We start from the raw sequence: 23,624 nt of genomic DNA, 5'->3' as shown, positions 1-23,624 counted from the left end.
CAACAAAAAATAACATCAGGACGACACAAATTTGATAATAGAAGTAAATTGGAGACTTTTTTAAAATTGTATTCTCTATCCTTTATAATAAAAGGCCAAGTGTGTTTGTCTGAAGCTTTCATGCGCAGTAGAGACTGCGCGCGAGGACAAACGCACCTGGCCTTCCAACTGACCTGGTGTTGAGTGGTGGAGTGGGCGTGGCCGGGCAGGTGCGGAGTGGGCATGTCCGGGTGGGAGCAACGTGGGCGTGGCCATGCGTGACGTGGGCAGGGCCATGCGGGGCCGGACGGGGCCAGATGTTTATTAGATAGGTTTTTTTTATTTTGTGGGTTTGGGGGGTTGGGGGTTTGTAATGTTAGTGGGTCTTTGTATTTTTTTCACTAAAAGAGCTGCTTTGTCCTACAAAAGGCCCTTTAAGTGCCATTGGTAGTTTATTCTAGATTAGGTTTTTTATTTTGGGGTGTTTTTTTTTTATGGGTATTAGAATAGGAATCATTTTTTTATTTTTAATCATTTTGTTATTTTGTGTAATGTATATTTTTAGTTTTTTGTTTTTTTTTGCAAAAGAGCTGTTTAACTTAGGGCAATGCCCTACAAAAGGCCCTTTTAAGGGCCCCCAAAAGGCCCTTTTAAGGACCCTTGGTAATTTGGGGTGTGGGGGTTTGTATAGTGTTAGGGGGTGTTTGTATCTTTTTTTGGAGCAAAAGAGCTGTTTAACTCAGGGAAATGTCCTACAAAAGGCCCTTTTAAGGGCCCTTGGTAGTTTGGGGGGTGGGGGTTTGTATAATGTTAGAAGGGGTTTGTATTTTTTTTGGAGCAAATGCCCTACAAAAGGCCCTTTTAAGGCCCCTTGGTAGTTTATTCTAAATTAGGCTTTTTTATTTTGGGGTGGTTTTTTTTAATGGGTATTAGAATAGGAATAATCCTTTATTTTTTTAGATAATTTCTTTTCTTTTTATTGTAATGGTAGGTTTTAGTGTAAGGCAGGTTAGGTTTTATTTCACAGGTAAGTTTGTATTTATTTTAGCTAGGTAGTTATTAAATAGTTAATAACTATTTACTAATTAGTCTACCTAGTTAAATAAATACAAACTTACCTGTGAAATAAAAATAAAACATAAAACCTAAGCTAGCTACAATGTAACTATTAGTTATAGTTTTTTAAAACTTGTAATGGCAGCTGTATAGGGGGTTAAATAACGCAACTTTTGTTGCGTTCTTTACTTTCCCTATAGCGCTCAAAACTGGTAATCTAGGTGAGTGTTAATTAAATTGTGCACTTGCCTAAGGAAAAAATATGTACAGTGGGGCAAAAAAGTATTTAGTCAGCCACCAATTGTGCAAGTTCTCCCACTTAAGAAGATGAGAGAGAGGCCGGTAATTTTCATCATAGGTACACCTCAACTATGAGAGACAAAATGTGGAATCAAATCCAGACAATCACATTGTCTGATTTGGAAAGAATTTATTTGTATATTATGGTGGAAAATAAGTATTTGGTCACCTACAAACAAGCAAGATTTCTGGCTCTCACAAACCTGTATCTTCTTCTTTAAGAGGCTCCTCTGTCCTCCACTCATTAACTGTATTAATGGCACCTGTTTGAACTTGTTATCAGTATAAAAGACACCTGTCCACAACCTCAAACAGTCACACTCCAAACTCCACTATGGTGAAGACCAAAGAGCTGTCGAAGGACACCAGAAACAAAATTGTAGACCTGCACCTGGCTGGGAAGACTGAATCTGCCATAGGCAAGCAGCGTGGTGTGAAGAAATTAACTGTGGGAGCAATCATTAGAAAATGGAAGACATACAAGACCACTGATAATCTCCCTCGATCTGGGGCTCCACACAAGATCTCACCCCGTGGGGTCGAAATGATGACAAAAACGGTGAGCAAACATCCCAGAACCACACGGGGGGACCTAGTGAATGACCTGCAGAGAGCTGGGACCAACGTAACAAAGGCTACCATCAGTAACAGACTACGCCGCCAGGGACTCAGATCCTGCAGTGCCAGACGTGTCCCCCTGCTTAAGCCAGTACATGTCCGGGCCCGTCTGAGGTATGCTAGAGAGCATTTGGATGATCCAGAACCGGATTGGGAGAATGTCATATGGTCAGATGAAACCAAAGTAGAACTGTTTGGTAGAAATACAACTCGTCGTGTTTGGAGGAAAGAGAATGCTGAGTTGCAACCAAAGAACACCATACCTACTGTGAAGCATCGGGGTGGCAACATCATGCTTTGGGGCTGTTTCTCTGCAAGGGGAACAGGACGACTGATCCGTGTACATGAAAGAATGAATGGGGCCATGTATCGTGAGATTTTGAGTGCAAACCTCCTTCCATCAGCAAGGGCATTGAAGATGAAACGTGGCTGGGTCTTTCAGCATGACAATGATCCCAAACACACCGCCCGGGAAACGAAGGAGTGGCTTCGTACGAAGCATTTCAAGGTCCTGGAGTGGCCTAGCCAGTCTCCAGATCTCAACCCCATAGAAAACCTTTGGAGGGAGTTGAAAGTCCGTGTTGCCCAGCGACAGCCCCAAAACATCACTGCTCTAGAGGAGATCTGCATGCAGGAATGGGCCAACATACCAGCAACAGTATGTGACAACCTTGTGAAGACTTACAGAAAACGTTTGACCTCTGTCATTGCCAACAAAGGATATATAACAAAGTATTGATATGAACTTTAGATATTGACCAAATACTTATTTTCCACCATAATTTGCAAATAAATTATTTCCAAATCAGACAATGTAATTGTCTGGATTTGTTTCCACATTTTGTCTCTCATGGTTGAGGTATACCTATGATGAAAATTACAGTCCACTCTCATCTTCTTAAGTGGGAGAACTTGCACAATTGGTGACTGACTAAATACTTTTTGCCCCACTGTAGTTATTTATTGAAATACCAAAACCATTGCATTTTATCATAATAAAAGAGTAAAATGTTACCAATGTATTTGACTTCTCAGGCATCTAAAATGTCCTTTTTAAACACTACTCAAAGAAAAACGGTGATAACCCTTAAAGCAAGCCTGTAGTGTCAGGTGCTCTTGCATGTGTTAGATTTTGAAAAGTCTTAGGCCTAGATTTAGAGTTGGGCGGTAGCCGTGAAAACAAGCGTTAGAGGCTCCTAACGCTGGTTTTTACCGCCCTCTGGTATTTGGAGTCAGTCAGGAAAGGGTCTAACGCTCACTTTCCAGCCACGACTTTTCCATACCGCAGATCCCCTTACGTCATTTGCGTATCCTATCTTTTCAATGGGATCTTTCTAACGCCGGTATTTAGAGTCTTGGCTGAAGTGAGCGTTAGAAATCTAACGACAAAACTCCAGCCGCAGAAAAAAGTCAGTAGTTAAGCGCTTTCTGGGCTAACGCCGGTTTATAAAGCTCTTAACTACTGTGCTCTAAAGTACACTAACACCCATAAACTACCTATGTACCCCTAAACCGCCACTCGATTAAATTTTTTTAACCCCTAATCTGCCGACCGCCACCTACGTTATACTTATGTACCCCTAATCTGCTGCCCCTAACACCGCCGACCCCTATATTATATTTATTAACCCCTAACCTGCTCCCCACAACGTCGCCGCCAGCTACCTACAATAATTAACCCCTAATCTGACGCTCCGTAAACCGCCGCTACCTACATTATCCCTATGTACCCCTAATCTGCTGCCCCTAACACCGCCGACCCCTATATTATATTTATTAACCCCTAATCTGCCCCCCTCAACGTCGCCTCCACCTGCCTACACTTATTAACCCCTAATCTGCCGAGCGGACCGCACCGCTACTATAATAAAGTTATTAACCCCTAATCCGCCTCACTCCCGCCTCAATAACCCGATAATAAATAGTATTAACCCCTAATCTGCCCTCCCTAACATCGCCGACACCTAACTTCAATTATTAACCCCTAATCTGCCGACCGAATCTCGCCGCTACTGTAATAAATGGATTAACCCCTAAAGCTAAGTCTAACACTAACACCCCCCTAAGTTAAATATAATTTAAATCTAACGAAATAAATTAACTCTTATTAACCTAAGTTACAATTAGACCTAACACTACACTATAAATAAATTAATTAAATAAAATACCTACAATTATCTACAATTAAACCTGACACTACACTATCAATAAATTAATTAAATACAATATCTACAAATAAATACAATGAAATAAACTAACTAAAGTACAAAAAATAAAAAAGAACTAAGTTACAAAAAATAAAAAAATATTTACAAACATTAGAAAAATATTACAACAATTTTAAACTAATTACACCTACTCTAAGCCCCCTAATAAAATAACAAAGACCCCCAAAATAAAAAAATGCCCTACCCTATTCTAAATTAAAAAAGTTCAAAGCTCTTTTACCTTACCAGCCCTGAACAGGGCCCTTTGCGGGGCATGCCCCAAAGAATTCAGCTCTTTTGCCTGTAAAAACACATACAATACCCCCCCAACATTACAACCCACCACCCACATACCCCTAATCTAACCCAAACCCCCCTTAAATAAACCTAACACTAAGCCCCTGAAGATCTTCCTACCTTATCTTCACCTCGCCGGGTATCACATCGATTCGTCCTGGCTCCGATGTCTTGATCCAAGCCCAAGCGGGGGGCTGAAGATGTCCATGATCCGGCTGAAGTCTTCATCCAAGCGGGAGCTGAAGAGGTCCATGATCCGGCTGAAGTCTTCTATCAAGCGGCATCTTCAATCTTCTTTCTTCCGGATCCATGTTCATCCCGCCGACACGGAACATCCATCTTCACCGACGACTTCCCGACGAATGACGGTTCCTTTAAGGGACGTCATCCAAGATGGCGTCCCTCGAATTCCGATTGGCTGATAGGATTCTATCAGCCAATCAGAATTAAGTTAGGAAAATTCTGATTGGCTGATGGAATCAGCAAATCAGAATCAAGTTCAATCCGATTGGCTGATCGGAACAGCCAATAGAATGCGAGCTCAATCTGATTGGCTGATTGGATCAGCCAATCGGATTGAACTTGATTCTGATTGGCTGATTCCATCAGCCAATCAGAATTTTCCTACCTTAATTCCGATTGGCTGATAGAATCCTATCAGCCAATCAGAATTCGAGGGACGCCATCTTGGATGACGTCCCTTAAAGGAACCGTCATTCGTCGGGAAGTCGTTGGTGAAGATGGATGTTCCGCGTCGGCGGGATGAACATGGATCCGGAAGAAAGAAGATTGAAGATGCCGCTTGATAGAAGACTTCAGCCGGATCATGGACCTCTTCAGCTCCCGCTTGGATGAAGACTTCAGCCGGATCATGGACATCTTCAGTCCCCCGCTTGGGCTTGGATCAAGACATCGGAGCCAGGACGGATCGGTGTGATACCCGGCGAGGTGAAGATAAGGTAGGAAGATCTTCAGGGGCTTAGTGTTAGGTTTATTTAATTGGGGTTTGGGTTAGATTAGGGGTATGTGGGTGGTGGGTTGTAATGTTGGGGGGTGGTATTGTATTTTTTTTACAGGCAAAAGAGCTGAATTCTTTGGGGCATGCCCCGCAAAGGGCCCTGTTCAGGGCTGGTAAGGTAAAAGAGCTTTTCTATTTTAATTTAGAATAGGGTAGGGCATTTTTTTATTTTGGGGGTCTTTGTTATTTTATTAGGGGGCTTAGAGTAGGTGTAATTAGTTTAAAATTGTTGTAATATTTTTCTAATGTTTGTAAATATTTTTTTATTTTTTGTAACTTAGTTCTTTTTTATTTTTTGTACTTTAGTTAGTTTATTTCATTGTATTTATTTGTAGATATTGTATTTAATTAATTTATTGATAGTGTAGTGTTAGGTTTAATTGTAGATAATTGTAGGTATTTAATTTAATTTATTTATTTATAGTGTAGTGTTAGGTCTAATTGTAACTTAGGTTAGGATTTATTTTACAGGTAATTTTGTAATTATTTTAACTATTTTAGCTATTAAATAGTTCTTAACTATTTAATAGCTATTGTACCTGGTTAAAATAAATACAAAGTTACCTGTAAAATAAATATAAATCCTAAAATAGCTATAATATAATTATAATTTATATTGTAGCTATATTAGGGTTTATTTTACAGGTAAGTATTTAGCTTTAAATAGGAATAATTTATTTAATAAGAGTTAATTTATTTCGTTAGATTTAAATTATATTTAATTTAGGGGGGTGTTAGTGTTAGGGTTAGACTTAGCTTTAGGGGTTAATCCATTTATTACAGTAGCGGCGAGATTCGGTCGGCAGATTAGGGGTTAATAATTGAAGTTAGGTGTCGGCGATGTTAGGGAAGGCAGATTAGGGGTTAATACTATTTATTATAGGGTTATTGAGGCGGGAGTGAGGCGGATTAGGGGTTAATAACTTTATTATAGTAGCGGTGCGGTCCGCTCGGCAGATTAGGGGTTAATAAGTGTAGGCAGGTGGAGGCGACATTGAGGGGGGCAGATTAGGGGTTAATAAATATAATATAGGGGTCGGCGGTGTTAGGGGCAGCAGATTAGGGGTACATAGGGATAATGTAAGTAGCGGCGGTTTACGGAGCGGCAGATTAGGGGTTAAAAAAATATGCAGGTGTCAGCGATAGCGGGAGCCGCAGATTAGGGGTTAATAAGTGTAAGGCTAGGGGTGTTTAGACTCGGGGTACATGTTAGGGTGTTAGGTGCAGACGTAGGAAGTGTTTCCCCATAGAAAACAATGGGGCTGCGTTAGGAGCTGAACGCGGCTTTTTTGCCGGTGTTAGGTTTTTTTTCAGCTCAAGCAGCCCCATTGTTTTCTATGGGGGAATCGTGCATGAGCACGTTTTTGAATCTGGCCGCGTCCGTAAGCACCGCTGGTATCGAGAGTTGAAGTTGCGGTAAATATGCTATACGCTCCTTTTTTGGAGCCTAACGCAGCCATTCTGTGAACTCTAAATACCAGCGGTATTTAAAAGGTGCGGCCAGAAAAAAGCATGCGTAGCTAACGCACCCCTTTGGCCGCAGAACTATAAATCTAGGCGATAAATAAAATATTTTGCAAAGTTATTTTACTACAGGTAATTAAACTTTTTTTTTAAATCAAAACCTCCAACTCTTTAGTGTCTATTTAAGAGTTAGTCCAAATAAGACGATATTTTTGGTAACAAAAAAGTAAATTCAGCAATAAAAAATAATGAAATGCTACACAGATCATAGCAGCCCCCCAAGACCGGGGAGATTGAAATTCTCCACCTTAGAGGTAGAAAAAAGTTTGGAATGCAGCAGTCTGATGACCGCTGCTTGTTAAATACAGACTGAAGGTTCCAAAAGAACCTGCAGTCCGTATTTAACAAGCAGCGGTCATCAGACCGCTGCTTTCCTAACCTTTCGTCACCCCTAAGGTGGGCGAATTGCAATTATAATATTCAGTAAACCAGTATGAATATTACTTTCAAATTATCATTAGGACAAACAGTCCAATAAATAAACAATACAATACAGAAAAAAACAAACCCCTAAACAGATATACACCCCATACAATGTCACCATTCTCCATGAAGATAAGGTAGGAAGATCTTCAGGGGCTTAGTGTTAGGTTTATTTAATTGGGGTTTGGGTTAGATTAGGGGTATGTGGGTGGTGGGTTGTAATGTTGGGGGGTGGTATTGTGTTTTTTTTACAGGCAAAAGAGCTGAATTCTTTGGGGCATGCCCCGCAAAGGGCCCTGTTCAGGGCTGGTAAGGTAAAAGAGCTTTTCTATTTTAATTTAGAATAGGGTAGGGCATTTTTTTATTTTGGGGGTCTTTGTTATTTTATTAGGGGGCTTAGAGTAGGTGTAAATTAGTTTAAAATTGTTGTAATATTTTTCTAATGTTTGTAAATATTTTTTTATTTTTTGTACTTTAGTTAGTTTATTTCATTGTATTTATTTGTAGATATTGTATTTAATTAATTTATTGATAGTGTAGTGTTAGGTTTAATTGTAGATAATTGTAGGTATTTTATTTAATTAATTTATTTATAGTGTAGTGTTAGGTCTAATTGTAACTTAGGTTAGGATTTATTTTACAGGTAATTTTGTAATTATTTTAACTATTTTAGCTATTAAATAGTTCTTAACTATTTAATAGCTATTGTACCTGGTTAAAATAAATACAAAGTTACCTGTAAAATAAATATAAATCCTAAAATAGCTATAATATAATTATAATTTATATTGTAGCTATATTAGGGTTTATTTTACAGGTAAGTATTTAGCTTTAAATAGGAATAATTTATTTAATAAGAGTTAATTTATTTCGTTAGATTTAAATTATATTTAACTTAGGGGGGTGTTAGTGTTAGGGTTAGACTTAGCTTTAGGGGTTAATCCATTTATTACAGTAGCGGCGAGATTCGGTCGGCAGATTAGGGGTTAATAATTGAAGTTAGGTGTCGGCGATGTTAGGGAAGGCAGATTAGGGGTTAATACTATTTATTATAGGGTTATTGAGGCGGGAGTGAGGCGGATTAGGGGTTAATAACTTTATTATAGTAGCGGTGCGGTCCGCTCGGCAGATTAGGGGTTAATAAGTGTAGGCAGGTGGAGGCGACGTTGAGGGGGGCAGATTAGGGGTTAATAAATATAATATAGGGGTCGGCGGTGTTAGGGGCAGCAGATTAGGGGTACATAGGGATAATGTAAGTAGCGGCGGTTTACGGAGCGGCAGATTAGGGGTTAAAAAAAATATGCAGGTGTCAGCGATAGCGGGAGCCGCAGATTAGGGGTTAATAAGTGTAAGGCTAGGGGTGTTTAGACTCGGGGTACATGTTAGGGTGTTAGGTGCAGACGTAGGAAGTGTTTCCCCATAGAAAACAATGGGGCTGCGTTAGGAGCTGAACGCGGCTTTTTTGCAGGTGTTAGGTTTTTTTTCAGCTCAAACAGCCCCATTGTTTTCTATGGGGGAATCGTGCATGAGCACGTTTTTGAATCTGGCCGCGTCCGTAAGCACCGCTGGTATCGAGAGTTGAAGTTGCGGTAAATATGCTATACGCTCCTTTTTTGGAGCCTAACGCAGCCATTCTGTGAACTCTAAATACCAGCGGTATTTAAAAGGTGCGGCCAGAAAAAAGCATGCGTAGCTAACGCACCCCTTTGGCCGCAGAACTATAAATCTAGGCGATAAATAAAATATTTTGCAAAGTTATTTTACTACAGGTAATTAAACTTTTTTTTTAAATCAAAACCTCCAACTCTTTAGTGTCTATTTAAGAGTTAGTCCAAATAAGACGATATTTTTGGTAACAAAAAAGTAAATTCAGCAATAAAAAATAATGAAATGCTACACAGATCATAGCAGCCCCCCAAGACCGGGGAGATTGAAATTCTCCACCTTAGAGGTAGAAAAAAGTTTGGAATGCAGCAGTCTGATGACCGCTGCTTGTTAAATACAGACTGAAGGTTCCAAAAGAACCTGCAGTCCGTATTTAACAAGCAGCGGTCATCAGACCGCTGCTTTCCTAACCTTTCGTCACCCCTAAGGTGGGCGAATTGCAATTATAATATTCAGTAAACCAGTATGAATATTACTTTCAAATTGTCATTAGGACAAACAGTCCAATAAATAAACAATACAATACAGAAAAAAACAAACCCCAAAACAAAACAGATATACACCCCATACAATGTCACCATTCTCCTTGGGGTAAAACATAATATTTTTTTTTTACATATAATACAATGAATCAGTATGCTGTATTATTACAACTGAGACCATAATGTGTGAAATATTCATTTGTAAGGGTTTTAATAAATTAAACATTATCCCAGAAGTTTGATGTTATGTCCAACAGGCACAGTGTAATCTTGACACGGTGATAGGCATTTTAGGTGCCTACAATATTCAGAGTAATTTTTTTTCTGAATACTTTTATATTATCTTTGAATTAAAACTTATCAAATATTGTGCAATCCTACGGCACTTAAATAGATCATCTCAGGAAAGATCTCAGAAGCATTTTTAAAGAACAGTCATAATAATTTCACAGTTCTCTTAGCAGCTGTGACAGTTCATTTCACCAGTATGCAAAGTTATAAGAATATTATTTATGTTTCTGATGACAACTTGAACTGGTGATTTAAAGAGACGTTTGAATGCATTTCTTTTTCATAATTCCATCCATTTTCAAATGCATTACTTCTTTTTTCTTTCGTTATTGAATTAAAAAAAATATTAAAAAAAAATGTTCCAGTGCCAAAAAAATATATATATTTTTAAGTTAAGCCTTTTCACTGTTTTCTAAGGTGCTCCCTATGAGCCTATAGGAATTAATACTGCAGTATGCAAAAATCATATTTTGATAAAATGTGAAGAAGTTTAGATTGCTGCTATTTCATATATAGTTAAGAAAATGTCCCTTTAAAGATAATCTCAGGAATCATTAAGAAAGGTTTAGTAAAATGGTCATTATTTATTTATGAGAGAACTAAAGGAAAATAAACTACTCCAGCATCTGTGTTAAAGGGCCGATAAACTCAAAATTCAATTCCTTGTAAAACCTTTTTAAATGCACTTTAATTATTTATTGCATGCTTTTTCTGTCATTTATGTCTGAAAATCATAGTGTAAAGTACATTTTGCGGAATGCAGAACACTGACCCTCCTACATAAAGCACTATAATTGGTTGATATGTGCATGAGTTTCTTTATATCAGTCCCTTATTGGCCTCAGTAATGGAGAACAAAACACAACATTTAAAAAGTGTTTTTAAGCAAAACGTGCAAATTTTGCCTTTAAAAATGGTGTTTTAAAACATTTATTTTGTATGCAGATTTTTTTAAAACCAGTGATTAAAGTGACAGAAAAGTCAACATTAAACATAGATAGGGTTTGCCATTTTAAACATCTTTCCAATTCACTTCTAATATAAAATGTGCTTCATTCTCTGGGTATCCTTTGTTGAAGAGTAAGTCTAGGTAGGCTGATAGGATCTCAGGGGCGTGCAAGTATATTTAGCACCGTATGGCAGCAGTGTTTGCAATGGTGTTTGTAGTGATGTTATATACTTTGTTGCAAACACTGCTGCCATAGACTGCTTAAAGGGCCAGTCAACATTGTAGATTTGCATAATTAACAAATGCATGATAAGAAGACCATGCAATAGCACTTAGTTTGAACTTCAAATGAGTAGTAGATTTTTGTTATCACAATCACAAATGCATATACGTACCATGTGAAAGCAATCAACCAATCACAAATGCATATAGTACTATGTGACAGCCATCAGCCAATCACAAATGCATATACGTATATGCTGTGAATTCTTGCACATGCTCAGTAGGAGTTGGTGACTCAAAAAGTGTAAATATAAAAAGACTGTGCACATTTTGTTAATGGAAGTACATTGGAAAGTTGTTTAAAATTGCATGCTCTATCTGAATCATGAAGTTTAATTTTGACTTGAGTGTCCCACATGCACACGCCTAAGCCCTACCAAGGTTTAATTTTAACAAAGGATTACAGGAAAACAAAGCAAATTTGGTAGTTGACGTAAGTTTGAAAGTTGTTTAAAATTGTATGCTCTATCTGATTCATAAATATTTAAGTTGGCTTTACTGTCTATTTAATTTCTGATGCATATATAAATAATGTAGCTTTATGTTCTCGCCATAGCTGTTTTTTGCCACTATGGATACATCTTGTACTTAAGTGAATATAACTCATGTCTTTTACTTATTTATTAAAGTTGCTGTGATATAATTCTATATGTGACAGAAAGAAAAGGTTATAATTAGTGCTACAAAAATAACTTCCCTTAGGATAGTAGTCTCAGTCAACCTCAGCTTCTCATTCTGAGCTGTGTATAGACGTATGGTATGGAAACGTCCAGGGTAAGATGAATAGCTTCCCAAGTGTTCACCTCGCTGTCTGCCTTTAAACAAGAAAGATCCACAAATAGTGTAGAGAGCACTGGTGATGGTAGCTACTAAAAGGAATACACCCAGAGACAAAGCTGTAAAATAAATCTTCTGATATTTATTGAAGAAAAACAGCTTCAAACTTCTGTTCCATTAAAAACAAAGTTTTACTGAGCTCTGTATTTTTTATGCTCTTTAAAAAAGGCAGTGATACCTGTTGAAACACGTTGAGCCTTTTTATGGATAAAAAGTTTGTCTGTAAAACTTCTTCAATAAATATCAGATTTGTTTTACAGCTTTGTCTCTAAATATATTCCTTTTAGTAGCTACCATCACCAGTGCTCTCTACACTATTTGTGGATCTTTCTTGTTTAAAGGCAAGCAGCGAGGTGAACACTTGGGAAGCTATTCATCTTACCTTGGGAGTTGCCAGCTCCACCGTTTCCATACCATACGTGATATAATTCTGCCTTGACTTGTGCTTTCCAAGTAGTATCATGAAGGAGTTAATATTAGTTCGGTAATTCACTTTAGAAGATCTGAGATATTTTGTGTTTTAGAGTCTCATTTTGTTGCTGAGTAATTGCACTGTCCTAATTATCCTAACAACTATTTGCAGTGAATAGGGTATGATGTCATCTTATTTAAAAATGTATACTATAGCTTTGTTGCTGTCAATTAGTACAGATAACTGTTTAACATAAATGACATTCCTTTTTTATTTTATATCTCATGTTCCTTCACAGACCTTCTTTGTATTTTATGTATAAACACCTCTCAAATGATATGTATCATTGTTATGTTCCAGGATCTTGTAGGTTGGTAACAATTTTCCAAATGGTGATTATGTGTCAAACTTAGCTTTCCTGTTGTTAGCTCTAGAACTATGCACTTTGCATGATATTGGTACAACTGGAAGCCTGTTAGTCATCGGGTATTAAATAATGAGTTTCTGTGTTACTCCGTAATTTTTTATGGTACAGAACTGCAACACCCAAGTAGATTGTGTCCATCAGCTAATAAGCAGCAGCAGTCACAAGACCCTCCAATCACCAACTGTGTTCTGTTTCTGAACTTCTATTCTGGCAGCTCACAAGTGTGACTTTACCTTTGTGTTTACCAGAGCTTGGTCAAGATAGCATTTTCTTTTGATATTCTTAGTTGAAAGCTAAACCTAGGAGGTTCATATGCTAATTTCTTAGACCTTGAAGGATGCCTCTAATCTAAATGCGTTTTGACAGTTTTTCACCACAAGAGGGAATTAGTTCATGTGTTTCATATATATAACATTGAGCTTATGCATGTGAAGTTGCCGTGGAGTGAGCACTGATTGGCTAAAATGCAAACCTTTCAAAAGAACTGAAATAAGGGGGCAGTCTGCAGAGGCTTAGATACAAGGTAATTAGATGTAAAACGTGAATGGATAATTAAGGGATTATCTATCTTTTAAAACAACATAAATGCTGGTGTTGACTGTCCCTTTAATTAAAGGGACAGTTTACTCAAAAATTTTCTCCCCTTTAATTTGTTCCCAATGATCCACTTTACCTGCTGGAGTGTATTAAATTGTTTACAAGTAGCTCCTTTACCCTTATATTGGCATTTGAAATTGTTGATTTAGCATGTGGTATCCCCACCTATTCTGAAAGTTTGTGGCCACGCGTACCAGCTATAGATAAGCTTTGTAAACACAGCCATCAGAAGAAATTACACTCCCAGTGCGATATAGCAGAGATAAGGTAATAAAATGTTGATTTTCCATTGTTCTCTCAAAGTACTGGTGATTGTTTTAAGGACAGATATAAGATAAAGAAGCAGGTATATGTACACAATGTGATAAAGTAATAAGATCTGATTATACCTACAAGCTCAACCCATTTTATTAGGTTGTGGCTTCAAAACACAAAATCAGAGCTTTAATATACACAAATAAGCCTTAAAAAGCTAATTTTCATACATTTTTTACTCTGCAGTTGGTAAAAAAGCAATTGTAAACACATTAAGGGGAAAACTATTTTACAGTATACTGTCCCTTTAAATGGTTTGATGTCAAGCTTTAGTAAAAAAAATGCCCATAATTTGGATGATAACTAGCAGGGATCCTAATTATTTTATTTAATTCTAATTCTTATTCCTATTATACATTCACAACGTACAATAATTCCTGTTAATCATTAATTCATGTTCCAAAATAAAAGCATTAAAATGTAATGTCAAATACACTAAAATAAAAATGTACCTCAATTAAATGTGTGGCCAACTGTTCAAAATGTTTAGTAAAATGTTGCTAAATACATTATACATATATGAATATACTGTATCTCACAAAAGTGAGTACAACCCTCACATTTTTGTAAATATTTTATTATATCTTTTCATGTGACAACACTGTAGAAATTACACTTTGCTACAATGTAAAGTAGTGAGTGTACAGCCTGTATAACAATGTAAATTTGCTGTCACCTCAAAATAACTCAACACACAGCCATTAATGTCTAAACCGTTGGCAACAAATGTGAGTACACCCCTAAGTGGAAATGTCCACATTGGGCCCAATTAGTAATTTTCCCTCCCCGGTGTCATGTGACTCGTTAGTGTTACAAGGTCTCAGGTGTGTATGGGGAGCAGGTGTGTTAAATTTGGTGTTATCGCTCTCACACTCGCTCATACTGGTCACTGGAAGTTCAACATGGCACCTCATGGCGAAGAACTCTCTGAGGGTCTGAAAAAGAATTGTTGCTCTACATAAAGATGGCATAGGCTATAAGAAGATTGCCAAGACCCTGAAACTGAGCTGCAGCATGGTGGGCAAGACCATACAGCGGTTTCACAGGACGGTTTCCACTCAGAACAGGTCTCGCCATGGTCGACCAAAGAAGTTGAGTGCACGTGCTCAGCGTCATATCCAGAGGTTGTCTTTGGGAAATATACGTATGAGTGCTGCCAGCATTGCTGCAGAAGTTGAAGGGGTGGGGGATCAGCCTGTCAGTGCTCAGACCATTTGCCGCACACTGCATCAAATTGGTCTGCATAGCTGTCATTCCCGAAGGAAGCCTCTTCTAAAGATGATGCACAAGAAAGTCTGCAAACAGTTTGCTGAAGACAAGCAGACTAAGGACATGGATTACTGGAACCATGTCCTGTGGTCCGATGAGACCAAAATAAACTTATTTGGTTCAGATGGTGTCAAGCGTATGTGGCGGCAACCAGGTGAGGAGTACAAAGACAAGTGTGTCTGGCCTACAGTCAAGCATGGTGGTGGGAGTATCATGGTCTGGGCCTGCATGAGTGCTGCCGGCACTGGGGAGCTACAGTTCATTGAGGGAACCATGAATACCAACATACTGACATACTGAAGCAGTGCATGATCCCCTCCCTTTGGACTTGTGAACAAAAAGTTCGGAGAAGCAGCAACTTAAAATCACAATTCTTTATTTGGTTTCATCTAAAAACATGAACAGTTCACAGCAAACAAATGTGCCCTTTAGCTCTTAACAAAGCTTACGCGTTTCGGCAGTAGTGCCCTACTCATAGTCTCCCTTTGGAGCCTGGGCCGCAGGGCAGTATTCCAACATAATAATGACCCCAAACACACCTCCGAGTCGACCACTGCCTTGCTAAAGAAGCTGAGGGTAAAGGTGATGGACTGGCCAAGCATGTCACCTAAACCCTATTGAGCATCTGTGGGGCATCCTCAAACAGAAGGTGGGGGAGTGCAAGGTCTCTAACATCCACTAGCTCCGTGATGTCATCATGGAGGAGTGGAAAAGGACTCCATGTGCATCCTGTGAAGCTCTGGTGAACTCCATGCTCAAGACGGTTAAGGTAGTGCTGAAAAATAATGGTGGCCACACAAAATATTGACACTTTGGGCCCAATTTTGACATTTCCACTTAGGGGTGTACTCACGTTTGTTGCCAATGGTTTAGACATTAATGGCTGTGTGTTGCGTTATTTTGAGGGGACAGTACATTTACACTGTTATACAGGCTGTACACTCGCTACTTTACATTGTAGCAAAGTGTAATTTCTTCAGTGTTGTCACATGAAAAGATATAATAAAATATTTACAAAAATTTGAGGGGTGTACTCACTTTTGTGAGATATTGTATATGAATACACATATGAAGACGTGGCATAAATAAGGGCTAAGTGTGTGCCCACAACGTTGCTATATGTTGGTGGACCCTGTATGGAAATAAAGGTCTTTTAAATTCTACACAGCTGGAGACTTTCTTTTCTTAAATGTATTGACTGGCATAGTAAGCCTTCTCCGGAGACTCTGATTGTGTGTGCTGTTTCCTATCTTCTGAGAATTTAAAAAAGCAAAATACAGAAAACAAAAAAATAATGGCCAAAAAAAAATTAAGGGCCCAAAATGGTCCATGGATCCTTTTCTTCTTCAGTTCTACATCCAATGGATCCGGCAATGAAAAAAAACACAAAAGACCCCCCCAAAAAAAAACCTGAACGGTCATTTGTAATCCACAAGGTTCTTGCCGGCATCAGCAGGGGTTCTCCAGGTCAGTGTTGACAGCAGTGGTCCTCCCCAGTGAAGGATCCACCATGGCAGTGGCAATGGTTCCTGTCCGGCAGCGATGGCTCCTCAGCCGCGGTGGCCCTCCTCTTCTTCCCATGATCCTTTCTTCATGCTGTCTGGCAGTACACTCAATGTAGGTTGTCAGCTTCCCTGTTTAATAGGGGTGTGCTGGCATTGCTATTGGCTGATTTTTAAAAAAAAAAAAAATTAAATCGGGCAATAGAAAGTTGTCTCTTTTTTTTAAATCAGAAACAAAATATTTTCTATTGGATGATAGATTTTTTTTAAATCAGTCAATAGAATATAATTTATTTGGTTTTATTTTGTTGCTAGGTTTTGTGGTTGTGTTTTTTGTTCCTAGGTTTTTTGGTTGCGCTTTTGTTGTTGTTTTGTATTTAATTACTTTGTTTTGTTTTACTGCTGTTTGTTTTTATTTTATGGGGCTTTTTTATTTTCTTCTGCATTGGTGTTAGTTTAGTTTAGGGGTTAATTGTGCAGAGGGGTTACGTTGTGCTGGGGTAAGGGTGGGTAAAAGGTTAATAGTGTAGTGGGATTAGGTTGCGTCTGTGTTAAGGGCGTGTTATGGGTTAATAGTGAAGGACTGGGTAGCGGTTTTATTGGATTGCTGTACTAAAAGAATAAGGAATAAAGAAACGTATTAATGGTTTTCATGAATACATTGTTTCTTTATTCTTTTAATTCTTGTAGGCTGCGGTACGTTTACCTGGTTTTGTGATATATGTAAAAAGATCATTTATTTGTCAATCTACTTGGCGATGCGGCTTGGAATAAGTGTATAGTAAGATAGGAGCTTACCTTGTATCCTGAAGCCTGCTCCGAAATAAACTTGTTTATTTGACTCCAAGACTCAGCTTCCCTTCTTACTCATTTATAGTAAAATTCCTTTCGGCAATGCTGCTTTTAAACACTGGTTTCAGCCACTTGGAGTATTTTGCTGGCTTTCTCAACATCGCAACGGATCCATTTAGAATATATTCCTGCATTGTGGCATTTTCAATCATCAGGGCCTAAATACATTTCCTGCATGCCCCTCTAATTATGGGTGCCGCCTGTACTAGTTTAGTTCAGTCTGTTATGTTTTTATATCTTATCACAAATCTATGTCATTGTATACACAGCGCTATGGAATTTTGCGGCGCTATACAAATAAATGATAATAATAATTACAGTTATCGGAAAGAGTGTTGCAGAACACGTGCATACATGTCAGCAGTGTAATGCAGTGAAAGCTATATTTCAACATGGCAGCATCTATGACTAGAGGGAGGAAAGAAATAACCTCGATGCTATGCTTATAAAATGTTTTTAGGGGCCCATTTATCAAAGGGCTTGTGGACCTGATCCGACACTGCGGATCAGGTCCGTAAGACCTCGCTAAATGCGGAGAGCAATACGCTCTCCGCATTTAACATTGCACCAGCAGCTCACAAGAGCTGCTGGTGCAATGCCGCCCCCTGCTGACTCGCGGCCAATTGGCCCCCAGCAGGGAGGTGTCAATCAACCCGATCGTATTCGATCGGGTTGATTTCCGGCGATTCCTGTCCGCCTGCTCAGAGCAGGCAGACAGGGTTATGAAGCAGCGGTCTTTAGACCGCTGCTTCATAAGTTGTGTTTCTGGCGAGTCTAAAGACTCGCCAGAAACACAGCCCTTCAAGCTCTGTATGGAGCTTGATAAAGGGGCTTGGTAGTGTTTAATGTCCCTTTAATGTGCACATCCGGAATTGTAAAATGAAAATAATAGCGCCATTAATAATAAAAACACTTCAGACTAGCCTGTCGATAACCATCATATATTCATAAATATATGGGAAAAAAGTTAAGTAAAATATCAGCATTTAGAATCATAAAAAAGGTGTTATATTTGAAGGGATGTTTACATTAAAAAATATTGCAAATATAGGGCCAGATTATGTGAGGAGCTAGAAGTAAGATTTTGCGCTCGTCATGTTGTGCTCGTATTGTGAGTTGAAAGTAAACTGTTTTCGCTCTAGCGGTAACCCGACTAGTGCAAAAATCCAAAGTAAGAATATTGTGTGCGCGTTCACGTTTTCCCCCCATAGAAGTCAATGGAGAAACCCCCTCTCTCGTGCAAGCACGATCACATATTCATGTTTGCGCTAACCCAACATGAAAATAGAAGATATTCTGCTATGTAAAGATCATTGGAATATGAAATATTTACATTTATTCATAAATACATATTTCTACATATATCTGATGGTATTTTGGTACAATACTTAATACTAAATGGCAAAGAGCTCCAATGCACATATATATATATATATATATATATATATATATTTTACGTACACACACACACTGTATGTCTTTATATGTATACATATGTATTTATGTGTTTTATATGGGTATATATGTCTGTAAATACATGTATACACATATAAATACATATGTAAACATATATAGATACAGTATATATATATATATATATATATATATATATACACATATCCATCTTTAGACATATATATCTATGTATCTCTATGTTAAAGCCCTTTGCCTGCCTTTTTTTCTAACACCTTAGATCTCATATCTTTGAGCCTTTAAAACTTTTTTGTTCAATATATTTTTTATTATTATTATTATGAGTGTAACTGTATACGTTGTAATGTATTTTTGATGTGTTTTGTGACACTTTTTAGTTTCGCTAAACAGTTAACCAGAGCTCTGAAGTCGCTGTTATCATTGTAGAGTAAATAGCGATTGCACTCATCCAATGGCGTTTTCTTTCAACTCGTTATACGAACAGTAAGCCTGATGAGCACAAACCCTCACGATATACTTCTTATCGATCGTAATCTAGAGTCTAGCCCATAATGTGCAAACTATTATTCACATGTAAATGTACCATATTTCAAAACGGTTACAAAGTTAATTTGCAGACAGTGGACCATTTATGATCCATTTTAACAGGAGTTCCACAAATAAATGATCTGCAATGGCTCTTTTGTGGAGGAGGGGGTGTTAGTGTGTACCTTTGTTTCAGAGCGAGGGTATTTAAGAAATTAAAGTGACATGAAACCCCAAAAATTTCTTACAAGATTTAGGTAGAACCTACAATTTTAAACAACTTTCTAGTTTACTTCTGTTATCAAATGTGCTTCATTCTCTTGCTATCATTTGTTTAAGGAGCAGCAATCCACTACTGGTAGCTAACTGAACACATGTGTGAGCCAATGACAATATATATATATATATATATATATATGCAGCCACCAATCAGCAGCTAGATTCTAGATTCTTTGCTGCTCCTAAGCCTAACTAGATAAAGCTTTCAGCAAAGGATAACAAGAGAAGCAAGCAAATTAAACAATAGAAGTAAATTGGAAAGTTGTTTAAAATTGTATGTTCGGTCTAAACCATGAAAGATATTTTTTGGGTTTCATGTTCCTTTAATGATAAACTGTGGGTAGCTTAATCCTGAGGAAAATTTGCAATTCTAGAGAAAATTGTGTATAGGTGACCCTCGTTTTACAACGGTTCAATTTACACCGTTTCAGAATAACAACCTTTTTTTCCAGTCATATGACTGCTATTGAAAAGCATTGAGAAGCAGTGCATTTATTAAAATAGCCAGTAGGTGGAGCTGTCCGCTTGTGTTGCAGTAAAGCCAAGCAAGCTGAAATTAATCAGTTTAACCAGACCTGAGCTATCGAGTAGATTTCAAAGGAACAAGATCTTCCTGTCTATAAATCAGTCCAGATTGGAATGCATAGAAAGAACTGTTTGCAGAAAAATGCAAGTGAAGTCTGTGTTGTGTGATTATTTTATTAGGTTTATAATGCTGTTTAGCAAATGTTTTTGTTCATTTAACTTAGTTTAATTATATATTCTGTGTTGTGTGATTATTTTATTAGGTTTATAATGCTGTTTAGCATTTAAAGTCTTCATTTCAAAGCTTTAAAAATAATGTATTAGATGTTACTTATGGCAATTTTGAGAGGGGCCTGGAACCTATCTCCCTCACTTCCCATTGACTTACATTAGAAACTGGGTTTCAATTTACAACGGTTTCGATTTACAACCATTCCTTCTGGAACCTAACCCCGGCGTAAACTGAGGGCTACCTGTACTTCTTTGGAATAATAATGCTTTTGTGAGATATGGTGTTCTTTCCAATCAGTTGGTGTTAATAAATTATGGAGGGGTGTTCTTTTTGGGAAATGTTTTTAATTCTATATTTTATGAACATTCTGCTAAACATCAGATCTTCAAGAATTAGATCACTGAGTAAATCGGCCCTTCATTTTTAAATGGAATTATATATACTGTGTGTGTATATATGATATATGATATATATATATCTATCTATCATAATGTGTATATGTGTATATATATACTATATATGTGTATACATGTGTATTTATGTGTAACATATATACACATATACAGTATACAATTATATACACACCTATACTGTATATACACTTTTGAGTCCTTCCCAGTCAAATGCCTTGAAACATGCAAAATCATTTTGATTAATTTTTAATGTGTTTTGAATAAAAATACTTTAAATTCCAATGTTCTTCACATAGAAAGAATGTCCTTTCTATTTTTCAATATATATTTATATCTAGAGGTACAATATATATATATATATATATATATATATATATATATGTATGTATATATCCATACAGATATATAGGTATAGATATATATTTAAAAAATAATTATTTATATATATATATATATATATATATATGGAAAAGAGAGTGTTCGTGAACTATATATATATATATATATATATATATATATATATAAAGAACATTTTCTTCTATATATAAGAATTCATAACTGTTTGGTCTAACGCGGTGTCCATCCTTGGCAGCTCTATCCTTGACAATGTCGTCATCATTAATTCACTTTATTTGGGTCTCTTTAGTAAATTGAGGGTAATTATTGGCTGACAGCAGTTTTTAGATCTGTATTCTAAAGCTATATACATTCAGATGTAAATAGTAAATTCCATTCTTTCTCAATTCAATGAGCAGAGGCGTTGTACTGCAGTGTTTAATAACTATAAATATAAATGGTGCCATAGTAGTTTACACTTATTGCAGTGTTACACAGACTAATTAACCCTTCTTGCCCTTCCTTTAGGTGAAGCAAGGGGTGGATCAGTGACAGAGTCCAGCAGTCTACTTGCAGGGTCCCCACGGCGTGGTGGGGGCAGGAAGGGATCCCCCTACCACACAGGGCAGTTACATCCAGCAGTGCGTGTTGCTGACCTGCTGCAGCACATCAACCAGATGAAGGTGGCTGAGGGCTATGGATTCAAGCAAGAATATGAAGTAAGCTGATAAATGTATAAGAACCAGTGTAACAGCACCCCAGAAAACCCTATCACTTAGAGAAACGTCATCTACAGTTTGCTTATTTTTTTAGTAACATTGTGCTGATTTTCAGACTCCTAACCAAGTCCCAAAATATCAGATGTAGTCTCAAGCCTACAGATCCCTGCTTGTCTTGTTTGTGTAATGGGTCTTTTTCATATGCAGGGGAGTGGGGGAGTGTCTGCTATTTCGTCAACTCCCAGCCCATTCAAGTGGGTGTCCCAGCCTAACATCATCAACAGTGCTATAGGTTTTATACTGTATTTTTAGATCAGTATCTGTGCATATTCCTCTTTATAGTAGTGTCTATTACATGCAGTTATATGAAAATTGGTGTATACTGTCCCTTTAAGGTGCAAGCTAATTTTTCTAGTGCTGTGACTTTGAGGTGGGACCTTGATGCAAAGCAGCCCCGGGTGCTCCCTGCATTTATTTTCTACATTTTACTAATTCCATGTGCTCACTTTTTACTCAAGTGGTATTTAGTTGGGAAGCATTACAGACATATAAAAGTCACTTTTGTACTTACTGTTCAGTACTCATCATATGATGTCATAAGGTTATGAAAGAAAGCAAGATGCATATTTACTGATTCATATTTAAAGGGACAGTGAACACCAGAATTTTTGTTGTTTTAAAAGATAGATAATCCCTTATTTACCCATTCCCCAGTTTTGCATAACCAACACAGTTATAATTATACACGTTTTACCTCTGTAATTACCTTGTATCTAAGCCTCAGCAGACTGCCCCCTTATTTCAGTTCTTTTGACAGACTTGCATTTTAGCCAATCAGTGCTCACTCCTCGGTAAATTCACATGACCTAATGCCCTCTAGTGATCAAAATGCATTCAGCTTAGAGGCGGTCTTCAAGGTCTAAGAAATTAGCACATGAACCTCCTAGGTTTAGCTTTCAACTAAGAATACCAAGAGAACAAAGCAAAATTGGTGATAAAATGGAAAAGTGTTTAAAATGACATGCCCTATTTGAATCATGAAAGTTTTGGGGGGACTTGACTGTCCCTTTAAAGTTACTCACTTGTATGTCTTATGCTAGATTTGTTCGCTAAGTTATTTTTGGGGACAGTGCCCTTTACATACCTCACAACTGTGTAAAATCTGGGGGTGGAGGTGGTCTAAGGGTGGAACCAAGTCACTTTGGTTTGCCCAGGGCTGTGGTTCGGGTGCTTCCTGTGGGCATTGCTGGATGGTTTGGGTGATCTGTGAACGTTGTATTCAGGGGCTTAGTGAATTTCTGGGAGTGCTGATCCTGCATAACCCAGCACTATTGTGCTATTCCTCTGTCTCAGATACACTGTGGCGGGCCTTTATGTAAACGCCACCATAGAGGAGAGGGGGGGGGGGGTACAGAGTATGTTCTCAGCTACATATACATTAATGAAGCTCATATTATACTACTTTGAATATAAAAAAAAATATTGATTGAGAGTTATACATTTAAAGGGACATGAAACCCAAAAAAAATTCTTTCATAATTCAGACAGAGCATCCAATTTTAATTAACTTTCCGATTTACCTCTTTTCACTTCATTTTCTTAGTATCTTTTGTTGAAGAGAGCAGCAATGCAATACTGGGAGTTTGCTGAATGATTCAGGTGAGCCAATAAGAAGATGCATATATATGCAGCCACCAGTTAGCAGCTAGCTCCCAGTAGCACATTGCTGTTCCTGACCCTACCCAGGTATGTTTTTCAAAAATGGATACAAAGAGAACAAAGCAAATTAGATTATAGAAGTAAATTGAAAAGTTGTTTAAAATTACAGGCTCTATCTAAATCATGGACAAAATATGTTG

General features: G+C 37.7%; 1 protein-coding gene across 2 annotated transcripts in view; it reads left to right on the top strand.

Annotated features, from left to right (window-relative positions):
- Positions 1–23,624, top strand: part of PTPRU (protein tyrosine phosphatase receptor type U) — a 264,849-nt gene that overhangs the window by 158,015 nt on the left and 83,210 nt on the right. For both annotated transcript variants that reach the window (XM_053707080.1, XM_053707078.1), the window contains exon 16: positions 21,575–21,765. In XM_053707080.1, coding sequence (XP_053563055.1) covers positions 21,575–21,765 — 191 coding nt within the window. The remainder of the gene's footprint in view (positions 1–21,574; positions 21,766–23,624) is intronic.

Source organism: Bombina bombina, chromosome 3, assembly GCF_027579735.1.
Source record: "Bombina bombina isolate aBomBom1 chromosome 3, aBomBom1.pri, whole genome shotgun sequence".
Classification (NCBI taxonomy): domain Eukaryota; kingdom Metazoa; phylum Chordata; class Amphibia; order Anura; family Bombinatoridae; genus Bombina; species Bombina bombina.
Note: the sequence above shows the minus strand (reverse complement) of the source record. Positions and strands in the feature narration are given on the sequence as shown.